Source organism: Brachyhypopomus gauderio, chromosome 3, assembly GCF_052324685.1.
Source record: "Brachyhypopomus gauderio isolate BG-103 chromosome 3, BGAUD_0.2, whole genome shotgun sequence".
NCBI lineage: Eukaryota > Metazoa > Chordata > Actinopteri > Gymnotiformes > Hypopomidae > Brachyhypopomus > Brachyhypopomus gauderio.
This window is the reverse complement of record NC_135213.1, coordinates 2443881-2458645: the sequence shown is the minus strand read 5'-3', so window position 1 is coordinate 2458645 and position 14765 is coordinate 2443881. Positions and strand designations below refer to the sequence as shown.

Sequence of the window (14765 nt, the reverse complement as noted above, 5' to 3'; positions counted from 1 at the left end):
ACCACACCCAAAGAAACCATACCAGGAAGTCTTTTTTTTCTGCAGTGTTAATGCCCTGATCTGGTAGACTTCTCTTTTGTGCTGGTGAAGGTGCAGACATACAGTCTACACACATGAAATGTCCTGTTCAAGGTAAGTGAGGGTCCTGGACTCACTTTTGACTGGCAGGTTGTTCTGCAGCATGGTTGGCTGGCTGGAGGCAGGGGCGGGCTCTTGGAGCTCTAGTTTTTTGCTGAGAACGTCGCAGAAGAGTGTGCAGATCACAGGAACGCCCCACAGACACTGCAGCTGCCTCGTCACCAATGGCATGGACTCATTCAGCCTGGGGGCGGAGCCATTCGTATTAGTTTCAAAATAAGATCTGAAGTGTCAAACTCAATAATCATCTCTTAATATGTGTATTATCACAGCAATTAAATCAATTCCTGGCTATATGGAACCTAAATAAAAAGGAGAGAGATAAAGAGGGAGAGAGGGAGTATGAGTGTGTGACACCAAGTAGAGATCAACAAGTAGTTAGAGAGGTGACTGGAGATGTTCCCTGCGTAGTGGTTTAAGGGGCAAGCCGCATGCAGGGCGCTAACGTGGCGTACCCGTAGTCCACGGTCTGGGAGAACCAGCCCAGCACCGGGTGCCAGTGTGTGAGGTTGGACTTCTTCTGGGAGACGTATCTCTGGCAGTAGGACAGCATGTCCGTCAGGTCCTTCACAAAGTGAGACGCCTCCAGCTCCAGCACCTTCACGTTCAGGTAGCCCAACTGAATCAGGTTACCTACACACACACACACACACACAAAACACACACACACACACACACACACACACACACAAACAAACAAAACACAGGCATGCACAATCATCAGATAACAAAATGTCACATTTTTTATTTATACACTATATTGCCAAAAGTATTTGCTCACCCATCAAAATCATCGGAATCAGGTGGTCCAATCACTTCCATGGCCACAGGTGTATAGACTTACGCACCTAGGCATGCAGACTGTTATTACAAACATTTGTGAAAGAATGGGTCACTCTCAGGAGCTCAGTGAATTCAAGTGTGGAACTGTGATAGGATGCCACGACAAATGGACTTTCCTCGCTCCTAAATATTCCACAGTCAACGGTCAGCTGTATTATAAGAAAATGGAAGTGTTGGGAACAACAGCAACTCAACCATGAAGTGGTAGGACACGCAAACTGACAGAGCGGGTCAGCGGATGCTGAAGTGCATAGTGCGAAGAGGTCACCAAACTTCATGTGGACACACACGCACATCTCCATCTGGCAATCTGATGGACGAGTCTGGGTTTGGCGGTTGCCAGGAGAACGGTACTTGTCTGACTGCATTGTGCCATGTGTAAAGTTTGGTGGAGAGAGGGTTTATGGTGTGGGGTTGTTTTTCAGGAGCTGAGCTTGGCCCCTTAGTTGTGGTGACCGGAACTATGAATGCTTCAGCATACCAAGACATTTTGAACAACTCCATGATCCCAACTCTGTGGGAACAGTTTGGAGCTGGACCCTTCCTCTTCCAACATGATGTCCATAAAGACATGGATGGCAGAGTCTGGTGTGGATGAACTTGACTGGCCTGCACAGAGTCCTGACCTCAACCCGATAGAACACCTTCGGGATGAATTATAGCAGAGACTGAGAGCAAGACCTACATGTCCAACATCAGTATGTGACCTCACAAATGTACTTCTGGAAGAATGGTCAAAAATCCCCATAAATACACTCCTAAACCTTCTGGACAGCCTTCCCAGAAGATTAGAAGATTATTCTAACTGCAAAGGGTGGACCAACATCATATTGAACCTTATGGATTAGGAATGGAATGTCACTTATGCTCATACGTGAGTCAAGGAAGGTGAGCGAATACTTTAGGCAATATAGTGTATTTGAGCATATGTAAATGCACACATATATATATGTACACACAGAGAGACCTAATAAGCAGGCAGTATAGCTTCCCTCCTGACGCGCACACACACACTCTTACCCAGTAAGCAGAGAATATGGCTTCCCTTCACACACACACACACACACACACACACACACACACACACACACACACACACACACACACACACACACACACACACACACACACTCTCTTACCCAGTAAGCAGAGAATATGGCTTCCCTCCACACACACACACACACACACACACACACACACACACACACACACACACACACACACACACACACACACACTCTTACCCAGTAAGCAGAGAGTATGGCTTCCCTCCAGACACACACAGATGTCCAGGCACTGCTCCTCTCGACTCAGGAACAGGACAAACTTCCTCATGAGGTCATGAGTCTGGATAGTAATCATACACTGCATGTGACAAACACACATACACACACACAGAGTTTTTTTAGATTTCAATAATTCCTCGTGAAGGTCTCCAAGCTTCACTGGTCATCATCTGTGGGGTTTGTGCTGCTTCACACAGACACGTCCTTCCTGCTTGCAGCATATTTGTACAGACATTTATATATACGTGTGTGTGTGTGTGCGTGTGTGTGTGCGTGCGTGTGTGTGTGTGCGTGTGTGTGCGTGTGTGCGTGTGTGTGTGTGTGCGTGCGTGTGTGCGTGTGTGTGCGTGTGTGTGTGTGTGTGCGTGCGTGTGCGCGTGTGTGTGTGTGTGTGCGTGTGTGTGTGTGTGTGTGTGTGCGTGTGTGTGTGTGTGTGCGTGCGATTTCTTACTTCAGGAGTGAGTGTGTTGAGATGGGAAATGACAGCAGGGACGGACATGATGTGAATGAGGAAGGACCTCAGCAGGTTATCGGAGAAGTGAGCTGCTATGACGGGTCTGTACCAACACACACACACACGCACACACACAGACATGCACGCACGCACGCACGCACACACACGCACACACAGTTCTGAATATTTACATTTTTCCTAGAAAACTAAAAATGTTTTCAACCTGTAATTGGATAACAGAAATGTGGTGACCAACCGGAGTGACAGCGTGAAAACGGCTGTGAGCGTGCCTTTGGAGAGGGAGGGCCTGGAACGCACCAGCCCATTGGTTAACAGGATCTACACAGGAAAGCACAGGAAGACACACCCATTGGTTAATGGCATCTACACAGAGATAAAAAAATACAGGAAGACACACGACAGCAGATGAAGGTGTGTAAGATATTTAAATGAGCCGTACCTAGGGATGAAGATAAGATACTTAAATGAACTGCATGTACAGATGGTGTGTATGGTATTTAAATGAGGTGCACCTGCAGGACGGAGTAGAAGCCCTTCTGGTTGAGGTGACCCATGATGTTCTCACAGATCCTGTTGAGTGCAGGTTTCAGTGCCTCTCCTGCACACAGTCCCAGGAGAACAAACACCACAATCAAGCACCTTGTGACCTTCAGTGGCCCAGTGGATCGTCGGAATGGCGGGAAAACAGAATGTGTTGCAGCAGTGTTGGGTAAGACCTAATCACAGGTTGGTGCAGATGCAGGAGGATGGGCTCACCTTTCCCACGCACTATTTTCCACGTCGACATATCGGTGAAGGTGACCAGCATGGTCAGGTAGAGGGTCACCAGCTTGTTGTCCTGCAGAATGTCCGGCTGCAGGCAGAGAGAATACCTTCAGGGTAAGACTATTATGAGTAAACACCTTCAGGGTAAGACTATTATGAGTAAACACCTTCAGGGTAAGACTATTATGAGTAAATACCTTCAGGGTAAGACTATTATGAGTAAATACCTTCAGGGTAAGACTATTATGAGTAAACACCTTCAGGGTAAGACTATTATGAGTAAACACCTTCAGGGTAAGACTATTATGAGTAAATACCTTCAGGGTAAGACTATTATGAGTAAACACCTTCAGGGTAAGACTATTATGAGTAAATACCTTCAGGGTAAGACTATTATGAGTAAATACCTTCAGGGTAAGACTATTATGAGTAAATACCTTCAGGGTAAGACTAGAGGTGTCAATTCCAGGTTCAGAGATTAAAAGTCCTCACCAGGATTTTGCTCAGGCTTCCTGGATTATGTTGATTCCATTAATTTTACCTGGATTACTAATTTGAAAATCTAGCAAGCGTTTAAGGTTTTCAGTCAGTGTAAGAGTATTATGAGTAAATACCTCCAGGGTTTTCAGTCATTATAAGAGTATTATGAGTAAATACCTCCAGGGTTTTTGGTCATTATAAGAGTATTATGTGTAAATACCTTCAGGACTTTCAGTCATTAAAAGTGTATTAGTACTAAATACCAGTGGCAGGCCATCTCTAGCCTAAAAAAAATCTGAATCACAAATTGATGTTAATTATATTTTATCCATGATTTATAATAAATAGTTCCAAATTGTCTGTCTGCTTCCTTTTATAGCTTTTAAAGCATTTAACCAATCACAGCTCAGCCATCATTTGTTACCAGGCAGGGTCAAAGTCAAAGTTGTCTACCCAGAGGCTTTCACAATCCATTCTGCAGGCCCTCTAACACAACAAAAATGTCAATGAAACACAAAATGAATGTTGCATCATCCAATCAGATTTTGAGTTGGTGTCACCAGGGCCCTCTAGCAGGCGTATTGCAACATCACCATATTCAGACCCATTAATTGGATAGTCTAGACTGGTCCAATCTAGCTGTTGTCACCCCACAATGGCTGAAGGAGAAGAAGAAATAGATTTGGTGGCAGAATTAATTTTAAGGCCATTTTCAAGAATTTTCAATAAAAGCGACACATTGTTAAGAACAATTTTCGAACAACTCCGAAGCTAGCTAGCCTGTCACAACCAGGAAGAGGATTTGTCCGCCACTTTAAGGTTACCAACTAGTAGTTGGTAGTTGGTGGTAGTAGTTTTCTATCAGTATTACTTCGATGGTGATAGACTTCTTGATGGAACTGAAGTACACGGATCATCTGTACGACAGTAACTGAACTGTCTTTGAGGAAAGAGGAGGATAGATTTTGATTACAATTTTTTTTGGCAAGTTGAATTATTAGTGATGGGCAAGTGAAGCTTCATGAAGCACTGAGTCTTCCCTCACAATTGTGCCGAAAAAGATTCAAAGCCGCAAGGCTTCAGTGACGGTGACATCTGGTGGTCAACTGAAGAAATAGCAACCTCTAAAGAGCATCACTGATGCAATAGCACTGTTTCAATCTCATGACAGCAATAAAAGTTCAGAAAAGTGGTAATTGAGTGTTTTGATCAATCATACCAAATATTGAAACGCTGTTAGCCAATGCCACATACTGATGAGCCAATGAAAAGCTTTGAAACATTTTGAAGCAATGAAGCGCAAAGCGAAACAACGTGACGGTTCGAATCACTCCACTTCAGAAAGAGTGACATACTAGGAAGCCTCCATTTATGAGGTTATTATTGATGTCCTTGTGTTGCAGCTTTAGCTGCAGTAGAAGGAGACTTGTTCACCCCTGGTATTTTATTCAATACAGAAATGTATTAAGGCTACAGGGGTTATCTATCTGTGATGCAATGGCTCTTTTTACTGTATTTCTGCATAGTAAAATGGTTTATAACCATGAATTAGCATCACTGAAGGCTTAGGTGTGAAATGCACGGTCCGCAACTGCTAAACACTTTCAGACAGTATAAGAGCATTATGAGTAAACACCTTCAGGTTTTCAGACAGTGTAAGACTATTACAAATAAACACATTCAGGGTGTACGATTACTGTAAAACTATTATGAATAAACACCTTCAGGGTTTTGAGACAGTGCAAGAATATTACGAGTAAATACCTTCAGGGTTTTGAGGAACTCGCATGAGACCCAGAGAACATCTTTGATCTGTTTGAGCCACGCAATGGTGAGGTCTTTAGAAAGAGCCAAAGAAACATACCACACCTACAGAAACACACACACACACACATACACACACACACACACTATGTTCCAACATATTAATTTATTAACATGAAACACAATATGCTGCAGTGTGTGCATTTATTAATGTGGAATAAAGTTTTTGCTCCACCATATTAATTTATTAACGTCAAATTCACCTTTGGCTCATTTTCCACTTCCATGCTACCCAGAATAGTTCGACACAGCTTCTCAAATCTCTGAGAAATAAACAAAAGAAAAGGGCACAATGAAGGAACAGCATCCTATGTCAACATTTCTTCAGCTTCAGAGCCACTCTCACGCACACACACACACACACACACACACACACACACACTGGCTGTGCATTTTCCCTGAAAATCAAGGTAACTCAGTGAAAAAAAAACTTGTTTTATATCCAATTAAGTACAAAACCGTTCTCATGGGAAACTTGTGCAATGAAAAACTGATAATGCACATGCAAGCAAGGAAGCCCTCAAACCCGACTGGTACAGACCTGACTTACACTGGCACAGACCTGACTTACACCGGCACGGACCTGACTTACACCGGCACAGACCTGACTTACACCCGCACAGAGTGCCTCACCTGGCAGAGCAGGTAGCATGTGGTGTTAACACCTCCTCATGAACACTCATCATGAACAGTGTTTGATTCCCAGGAAGCACATAGGGTCATACTGACACATATGTAAATTGCTCTGTGATTTACTAAAACTGAAAATCTGTGTTTGGACTCTTATTTTGAAACAACATCCTATGGTAATGAAGTACATGACCTTAATTAGAAGTACACACACACACACACACACATACATACACATACGGGGTCCAGACACCTCATCATGTTAGTGTCTCTGTCTCTCTCTCCCTCTCTCTCTCTCTCTCTCTCACACACACACACACACACACACTATATCTCATACTTTATAGATGTTCAAAAAGAAAATAATAAATATATTAAAAATATATATTAAGAAAATAATGAAACATACCACTTTATCATCTTTTCCCAGTATGAATAATAATTTTCTTGCAATTTTAAAGATGGACAATGCATTTCTCTTGGTGGTTCCTGCCTCACTCGCTATGAAGAAGTCGTCGACCTCGCTCCTGTAACAGTGAGGAGCAGAACCATGAGCAGAAGAGTCACGTCACACTGAGGCTTCCCATCCAGCAGAAACAACCAAAGGAAACATCAGGCCTGCGATCTGAGAGTGGCTCAAGTCTGCCCAGCTGTAAGTGAACATCTACAACAACAAAGGCACTACAATCCAAACGGAATCAATACCCTTTACACAGCTAACAGCCATCTGTTACTGCAAAATATATGAGCTACAGGTTTTAGCCCCAGGCCACACGGTGCTCAAGGAAGTCAGCCTTTGCTTTTGATAACAGCTATCAGGTTCAAACATTACACCCACCTACCTGCAGCAGTATCGCTCAGTAGACTGATAACCATATGAATTAAGAGTTAAGCACTGATCAATTCCCCCCAAAGCTGCTGAGAAAGGCTGCCTGTGAGGGTAATCCCATTGGACAGTGACTCCCCGCGTACCCACTCAATGAAGCCCGGCTCGCTCCATGGCTAACGGCCCAGTGTACCAGAGCCCCTGCGTCCCCACCTGATCTCCCTGTGTAGTCTGCAGCGACAGAGAAAGCGGCGGATCAGAGCCTGGATCTGCGTGGCCGCCCGCTCTTTTTCCTTAAGGCCCTTTCTCTCCTCACGCGCCAGTCGGGCCTTGTCCAGGAACTGCGACTTGGACGTCTGCGTGGCGCTGAACATCTTCTGCTCACTCCAAACAGCTGGGAGGAAGGGGGCGGGGTGGAGGGAGGGAGGGGGCGGGATCAAGGTCACAAAATGCTGTTTGGGACCGTGTTATGGCTGAGCATATGGGTTCACATATGGGTTCTGTTTTGTTTTAGTTTTTATCCAAGTACTTTGCGATGTGGCTGAATGTTATGTTCAGGTGTGGTAAATAAAAGCGCTGCTCATTACCTTTCCTTCCAGTAGTGGCACAAGTTGGGTTTGAGTGGGAAGCTCATACGAATATCCAACGATGTCGCATGTCCGCTAAATTACAAATCAATATCCTGAGATCCATTAGGATAAAAACAAATAGAACTTTTGACAGAGACTTATTTTCATATTTGGGCAAGATTTATGGAAATTCTGTACAAGGCAAAAAAAAATACTCATCCCAATGAAGCCAGTGACCACAAAAACACCAAATATCTATACTGATTAAATGCATTGCAAATTATTTATTATCATTAATTATTATTATTAATAACTCTGCAGTTTTCAAGGACACTGATATTGTGATATAAGAAAACATTCTGCACTAGCATAACATGCTTATAGTTATTTCCATCAGTATTTAAATAATCTCGATTCCTTAGCTTTGAATCACGACTTATACGATGTAGATCTGTTAGTTGTGTCAGCTGCTAAAATGGGTTCATTCCTCTGGGTTTACTCAGCATTGATTTGGTGCTAACAGCAAACAACCACTTATTGTGAAGCTATCGTACTTCATAACTGACACGTTTAACAGAGAACCTAATACTTTGGTTAAGTGAAATAAATGACTAGCTTTCATTTATGTGCACAATAAAATGAGTGCGTTGTGCATAACTTCGAATAAATCGTACACAAGTGAAAAGGTCGCCGACTGCCTCTTACAGCCCCGCTAGCCTGCTAGCCGATGTTAGCTAGGAGCTAGCTAGGAACTTTGCAGCATTTAATTCACAGACAGCGGACGAGTATTGTTGTCATGTGCCAAAAACACACGGACACAAACGTTAAAGACAATCTAAACCACAATTTAGCAGACAGGCGACTTACGTCGGCGTGTAAGTCGTCTTTGGGAATGTAAATATTAAGATGTCTCTCCAAACTGCTGGCAATAATCCTACATAGGTGCATCTTGTAAAACCTTCCGGAGAGAAACAGGCGCAATAACGAACAGGTGCCGAATTCAGCCCCCCGCCGTGAGACGCTTCCCCCTCTCAGGACCGCGTGCTGTATGTCTTTCTGGATGGAGTTGTGTCACACACGTACTGTTGTATGTGAATACTGTCCCTGTTTCAGTCTGTTAGAAAACCCATGTGTGGACTAGTCCTGACAGCATCCTGTCATGTTTAATGCTGAGTATTATAATTCCGTATTTTCTAACTCACATGCTAATTAACATGTTCTAACTACAATGCTAATTGTAATAAGAATTTGTATGTATATATATGTATATGTTTCTTAATAGCTCACGATTCAGAAGTCAAATTTAAAACAACTATAATATGTCGTTAATAGGCTACCACGTTAATAGATTACGTTAATAATTTTTTTTTTTTAGATTTTCACAACATTCTTGAGATATTCTGGTTAAGACTACCTTCTCAAAGTTTTCGTAGATACCAAGTTCCTAATATTCCTAATTTATTCCTAATAATAGCAAATTTTCTGTGATTTGGGAATATTCGAATAGTTCACTTTCAACGTTCAACAGTAAAAATTTATTACGGTTCTTATATTTTAAACAATTCAAACAATTAATTTCCATTCCTAATCACTCATGGACTCCTCATGAACACTCCTGAACACTCCTCATGAACACTCCTGAACACTCCTCATGAACACTCCTTATGAACACTCCAGAACACTCCTCATGAACACTCCTTATGAACACTCATGAACTCTCTTCATGAGCACTCCTCATGAACACTCCTTATGAACACTCATGAACTCTCCTTATGAGCACTCCTTATGAACACTCATGAACTCTCCTCATGAGCACTCCTCATGAACACTCCTTATGAACACTCATGAACTCTCCTCATAAGCACTCCTCATGAACACTCCTTATGAACACTCATGAACTCTCCTCATGAGCACTCCTCATGAACACTCATGAACTCTCCTCATGAACACTCATGAACACTCCTTTATGAACACTCCTCATGAACACTCCTTTATGAACTCTCCTCATGAACACGCCCAATTTTGACCGGAAGTGAGTAATTTCTAACAGTTCCAGGGCCCGAAGACGTCGGGGAATTTCTATGGTAAATAGCTAATATCATCTTGGTTCTATTTAATAACAACAATTTATCGTATTTGTGGGTTTGACATGATCTACAATCTGGTATATAAATGTATTTAGATGTTTTCATCTGTCGACAGCGCTCCTAGAAGCAGGACGCTAGTTTCCTTCCATTAGCCGCGTAGCTAGCCGTGGCTAACGCTAGTGAACACGACAGGCTGCGCTGTCTGAGATATCGCACTTGTTAGGTTAACTACCTCTATACGTTACGGTTGGGATTAATAATAACTATTATTGTAGGATTGGTACAACACACAGAGAAACATTACTCGAGCGCACTCCTCCAAACAGTAAATACAGCTGAGTTTCCGTACGACGCAGCTGGCTAGTTTAATAGTTTAGCTAAGCGTTATACGAGTTAGCTGTCGTGTAGGTGTGAACCAGGCCCAGTAACCTGGGGAAGATGTGTGTGTGATGGACAATATGTCGTTTGAGTGCAATAGACACGACGAACATTTAAATTGGGGAAGAACTTCGAATAACAATGGGTTAAACGGCTAAAAATAGCCCCATTCCGTCACTGCAATGAACTTTTCCTGTTGGGCCATTGTGTCCTAGGACTGTAAAAATGTACAGTAGGTTCAGTAGTGTGTGTATACGTATACACACACACACACATCATTTATATATATATATATAATATATATATATATATATTAGTGTGTGTGTGTGTGTGTGTATAGGTTTTAAAGGTCCACTGTTAAGTCAGAAGCTTATAGCTGGTTCATGTTTAGTTCTAACTGTCTCCACGCTGCCTGCACGTCTGTCTGGCAGGAAGAGATGTCCGGAGAAAGCGCGGTGAGCTCGGCTGTGCCGGCAGCGATGACGCGGACCACCTCCTTCAAGGGCTCCAGTCCTAGCTCCAAGTACGTGAAGTTGAACGTGGGCGGGGCCCTCTACTACACCACCATGCAGACCCTCACCAAGCAGGACACTATGCTGAAGGCCATGTTCAGCGGCCGCATGGAGGTCCTCACCGACAGTGAAGGTGAGCAGCCCAACTGATCCCAGATCAGCACCCCCTGCTGTATTTTATATATACATTATGTGTGCGGTATGGTCTTGGATCTGTTTTTAAAGGTGAATGTTCACTGAGGCTATGATTCATGCTGATTGTTACTCTGGATGGCTTGTTGGCTGATTTGGCAAATTAACACATTTAAAACCAGAACTCAGGTTGTACTGCGTTACCCCTGCAGGCTGGATCCTGATAGACAGGTGTGGGAAACACTTCGGGACCATCCTGAACTATCTGCGGGACGGCGTGGTCCCTCTGCCCGAGTGCCGACGTGAGACCGAGGAACTGCTGGCCGAGGCCAAGTACTACCTGGTGCAGGGCCTGGTGGATGAGTGCCAGGCCGCCCTGCAGGTACCTCTCACCTGAACACGGTGCACTCACCTGAACACACCAGCAGGTACCACTCACCTGAACACACCAGCAGGTACCACTCACCTGAACACACCAGCAGGTACCACTCACCTGAACACACCAGCAAGTACTGCTCACCTGTATATATTACAGCTGTCAGGCTATGTTAATCTGCATACACCACTTCCATACATCTGTCAGGCTCTACGCAGAGCCGTTAGATGCCACATGTGCTCATAAAGTTGTCTGGATCAGAATTAGACCTTGTTCTGCTTGTATTTCCATGTTCAGCAGAACCTCACCTATACCTCTGTACCGTTTATCACACTTTCCCCACCAGAACAAAGATGCATACGAGCCCTTCTGCAAAGTGCCCTTGGTGACATCATCTAAGGAGGAGCAGAAGCTCATCGCTACATCCAATAAGGTGCAGTGTCCACCACATGCCTCTCCCACTTGGGCAGAGCTACCCAGTCCTGGACCTCCACAGTTTTAACAGTTTTAAGTGCTCGTTATACCCAGCATGAGGTAAATGTGGTGTGGTTGTGCTGGCAGACAGGGCGGGGCTGTAGGGTCTGCATCGCATCACGGTTTTACTGCAGTACCACATGTCCACAGGGTTTTATCACATTGATCTGTCTCTCCACAGCCTACTGTCAAACTACTGTACAACAGAAGCAACAACAAATACTCCTATACCAGGTGAGCGAGGGTGAATCGGCATTCATCAGATGAGCACTTTGAGCCATCAGACTGCCGTGTTTGCTGGGGTAGGGCATGTTGACGCTGGCGTTAGAGCCGTAATGGAGGCTCTGTCTCCCTGTCTCTGCAGTAACTCTGATGACAACATGCTGAAGAACATCGAGCTGTTTGACAAGCTGTCGCTGCGCTTCAACGGCCGCGTGCTCTTCATCAAGGACGTGATTGGCGACGAGATCTGCTGCTGGTCCTTCTACGGCCAGGGCAGGAAGATCGCCGAGGTCTGCTGTACCTCCATCGTCTACGCCACCGAGAAGAAGCAGACCAAGGTGAGCATCGGGACACGCCCACGCCGTTGCGTTGTGGCCTCCTGAAGTGCTCGAGTTGTTCTTCTATTGGCTGTGACAGATAACCCAGTTGGGTTAAGGGTCATGCTTGCATGTGAAACCTTAATCTTGCAGAGAGTGGAAATGTCACGCAGTCTGCACCGCACAGTTTGAGTTACACAGTCAGCATTTTCAAACATCCGGTGGATGTGCGCCTTCTAGCTTTGATCACAGTAATGTGATCTGGTCGTGAATGACGTGTCTGGTTTCACGGCTGCTGAAGTGCTGTTGAACGCTGCCCTCCCAGGTGGAGTTCCCCGAGGCACGCATCTACGAGGAGACCCTCAACATCCTGCTGTACGAGTCGCAGGACGGCCGGGGGCCGGACAACGCCCTGCTGGAGGCCACAGGGGGCGCCGCGGGACGCCCGCCCAACCCGGACGAGGACGAGGAGCGCGAGAGGATCGAGCGTGTACGACGCATCCACATCAAACGCGGCGATGAGCGCACACACCACCACTAGTGACACAGCCCACTGCCCCTTCGACCTCTGACCCCTGACCCACTCCCCGCCCCCGTGCCTTAACAACCACCAGCTCTTCGTTTGCTACCCTAAACCCCCCCTTTCTTTTATGGCTACTGGACAGACGCACACGCATGTCCCTCCCTACACGATATTGAGAGTTCAGCAGTCAGGACCTTGGGAGACACAGTGGAGAAGTGTGGCGGTGGTACTGAACGCACCTCTTTGTTTCTTGGGATTTGGCATTGTTGCCTGCCACTGGGGAGATCTCGCCTGCCCTCTGTGTTAAGGGATGGGTGATCCTTAGTGAAGTTGGTGATGTCAAGGGGGGCCATCTTGACCAGAGCTCAGAGAACTCTCTAAAACTCCAGTTGTTGAGGAACAGCTTCATGTGAACCTCGAGAACTTTAGTAAATGGACTGAACGTGATTGTTGTAAGGCCCAGCCCACTGCAGTGCACACAGTCTCTGTTTGTTCGCCGTGTCCTACTCTTTTTGTGAATGTAGCTGAGTGTGATCTGAAATCTGTAGGTTAGCAGCTAGAGATGACTGGCGTGACGACCTGATGGGCACCATCATTCCACCTTTAGGGCTGTTGAGGCCTTTAGGGCATGCCCCGCCTTTCCCAGCACAGTGTGTTGTGTTGTCCTGTAATGTGACAGCAGTCTTTGTTTCTGCAGAAATGTCAGATTGCTGTAGCTCCTGATTGAGAATTTAGAACAGATGGTGGTAGATTTGTCTGGTTTGTGTAATGCGATGTTTAGTGAAAAGCTCAGTCATTTCGCTGTTTGTGAGGACTATAGAGCTGTGTGTGTGTGTGTGTGTCTGTGTGTACACACGCTTTACTAAGATGACCCTTTGAGGGACTTCATGGGGACATGTAGGTGTTTGTCAGTGGTATTTGAAGTGTCATTTAAAGAACGTCTTTTGCAAAAAAAAAAAAAAAGGTGAATGATGTGAATTTGGTGAGAGTTTGGCTAAGTATTGCTATGGTTTATGCTCTGAAAATAGAGATTGAACTTTGAACTTGGCAGGCGTTCCTATTTCAGCCACTGGAGGTCAGTGTTGTGCCTATTTCTGCCTCAGAACTAAGGCGCTCCTCGTTGTGAGCAATAACTAACATCAGATATGATGTCACTGATGGGTACTTTCGTTCTGACATAATGCCCCGGTTTGCGAGTTAAAAATGGTGTGTTTCACCAGGTGAGGTTTAATTAATGGCAGGTAAGTAGCGTGGTCTCTGGGTAAGAATGTCAAGTGACTGTGTGAGGGCTGTTGAAATGGAGACACTGGCAGAGGTGACTGATCATGGCTGATTCACTGATGGAGCCTGGAGACTAGAAGCCAATCAGAGACTTCAGAATTCATGGAGCAGCACCCTCTGCTGGCAGTGTTGTTGTTTCCTCAATGGAGGCAGATGGCATTCTGTCAATGTCCTAAGCCCACAGAGCTAGGATCAGTTTGTGCCTTCTACGTGTTAACTAAAACGGTGATGAAGCATAGAGCTGGTCTGGGATCAGCGTCATGGGCACATGTTTAATGAAGTGGAGAGTGACGATGCTGATCCCAGACCAGGGCCTTCCGTCATTATATTTGTTACAGTATGACAGACCAGGCTGAACCTTGGTCAGCATACTTTGAGAAGTTTGATAAAGATGATTTTGTTGGTGTGTATGTGTAATGTTGTCACTTGATTTGTTAAAGGCATATTTAGAAATTAATACAATCTGTATACTGTAGAGATGTTTGTACAGATGTACACATGATTAAAAATCTTTTACATACAAATATATTTATACACACCTTATCACAAATAAAGATTTCTACAAACTTCATAGTCAAAACTTGTTTTTGTCCTTTATTGAGGGTCTTTTGTACATGTAAGTATAAA

At 44.7% G+C, this 14765-nt stretch overlaps 2 protein-coding genes across 3 annotated transcripts in view; one reads left to right on the top strand and one right to left on the bottom strand.

Moving 5' to 3' along the window:
- The window catches only part of ube3b (ubiquitin protein ligase E3B), a 26002-nt gene extending 17142 nt beyond the window's left edge, over nt 1-8860 (bottom strand). The window contains exons 1-13 of one of the 2 annotated variants that reach the window (XM_076998919.1): nt 8704-8860; nt 7855-7929; nt 7481-7661; nt 6851-6968; nt 6015-6074; nt 5752-5856; nt 3499-3595; nt 3255-3340; nt 2978-3060; nt 2719-2824; nt 2226-2346; nt 594-771; nt 156-322 (exon numbers count right to left, since the gene is read on the bottom strand). In XM_076998919.1, the coding sequence (XP_076855034.1) occupies nt 156-322; nt 594-771; nt 2226-2346; nt 2719-2824; nt 2978-3060; nt 3255-3340; nt 3499-3595; nt 5752-5856; nt 6015-6074; nt 6851-6968; nt 7481-7641 (1282 nt within the window). In that variant the 5' untranslated portion in view covers nt 7642-7661; nt 7855-7929; nt 8704-8860. Of the gene's footprint in view, nt 1-155; nt 323-593; nt 772-2225; nt 2347-2718; nt 2825-2977; nt 3061-3254; nt 3341-3498; nt 3596-5751; nt 5857-6014; nt 6075-6850; nt 6969-7480; nt 7662-7854; nt 7950-8703 lie in introns of both variants that reach the window. The other variant, XM_076998920.1, reaches the window with a different exon arrangement.
- A 935-nt stretch (nt 8861-9795) lies between these two features.
- Nucleotides 9796-14709, top strand: kctd10 (potassium channel tetramerization domain containing 10). The gene is made up of 7 exons (XM_076998918.1): nt 9796-9920; nt 10733-10946; nt 11158-11327; nt 11668-11754; nt 11977-12029; nt 12160-12355; nt 12660-14709. Exons 1-7 carry the CDS (start codon nt 9918-9920, stop codon nt 12873-12875), a joined length of 939 nt encoding a protein of 312 aa, XP_076855033.1. The 5' UTR covers nt 9796-9917; the 3' UTR covers nt 12876-14709.
- Nucleotides 14710-14765: the final 56 nt, after the last annotated feature.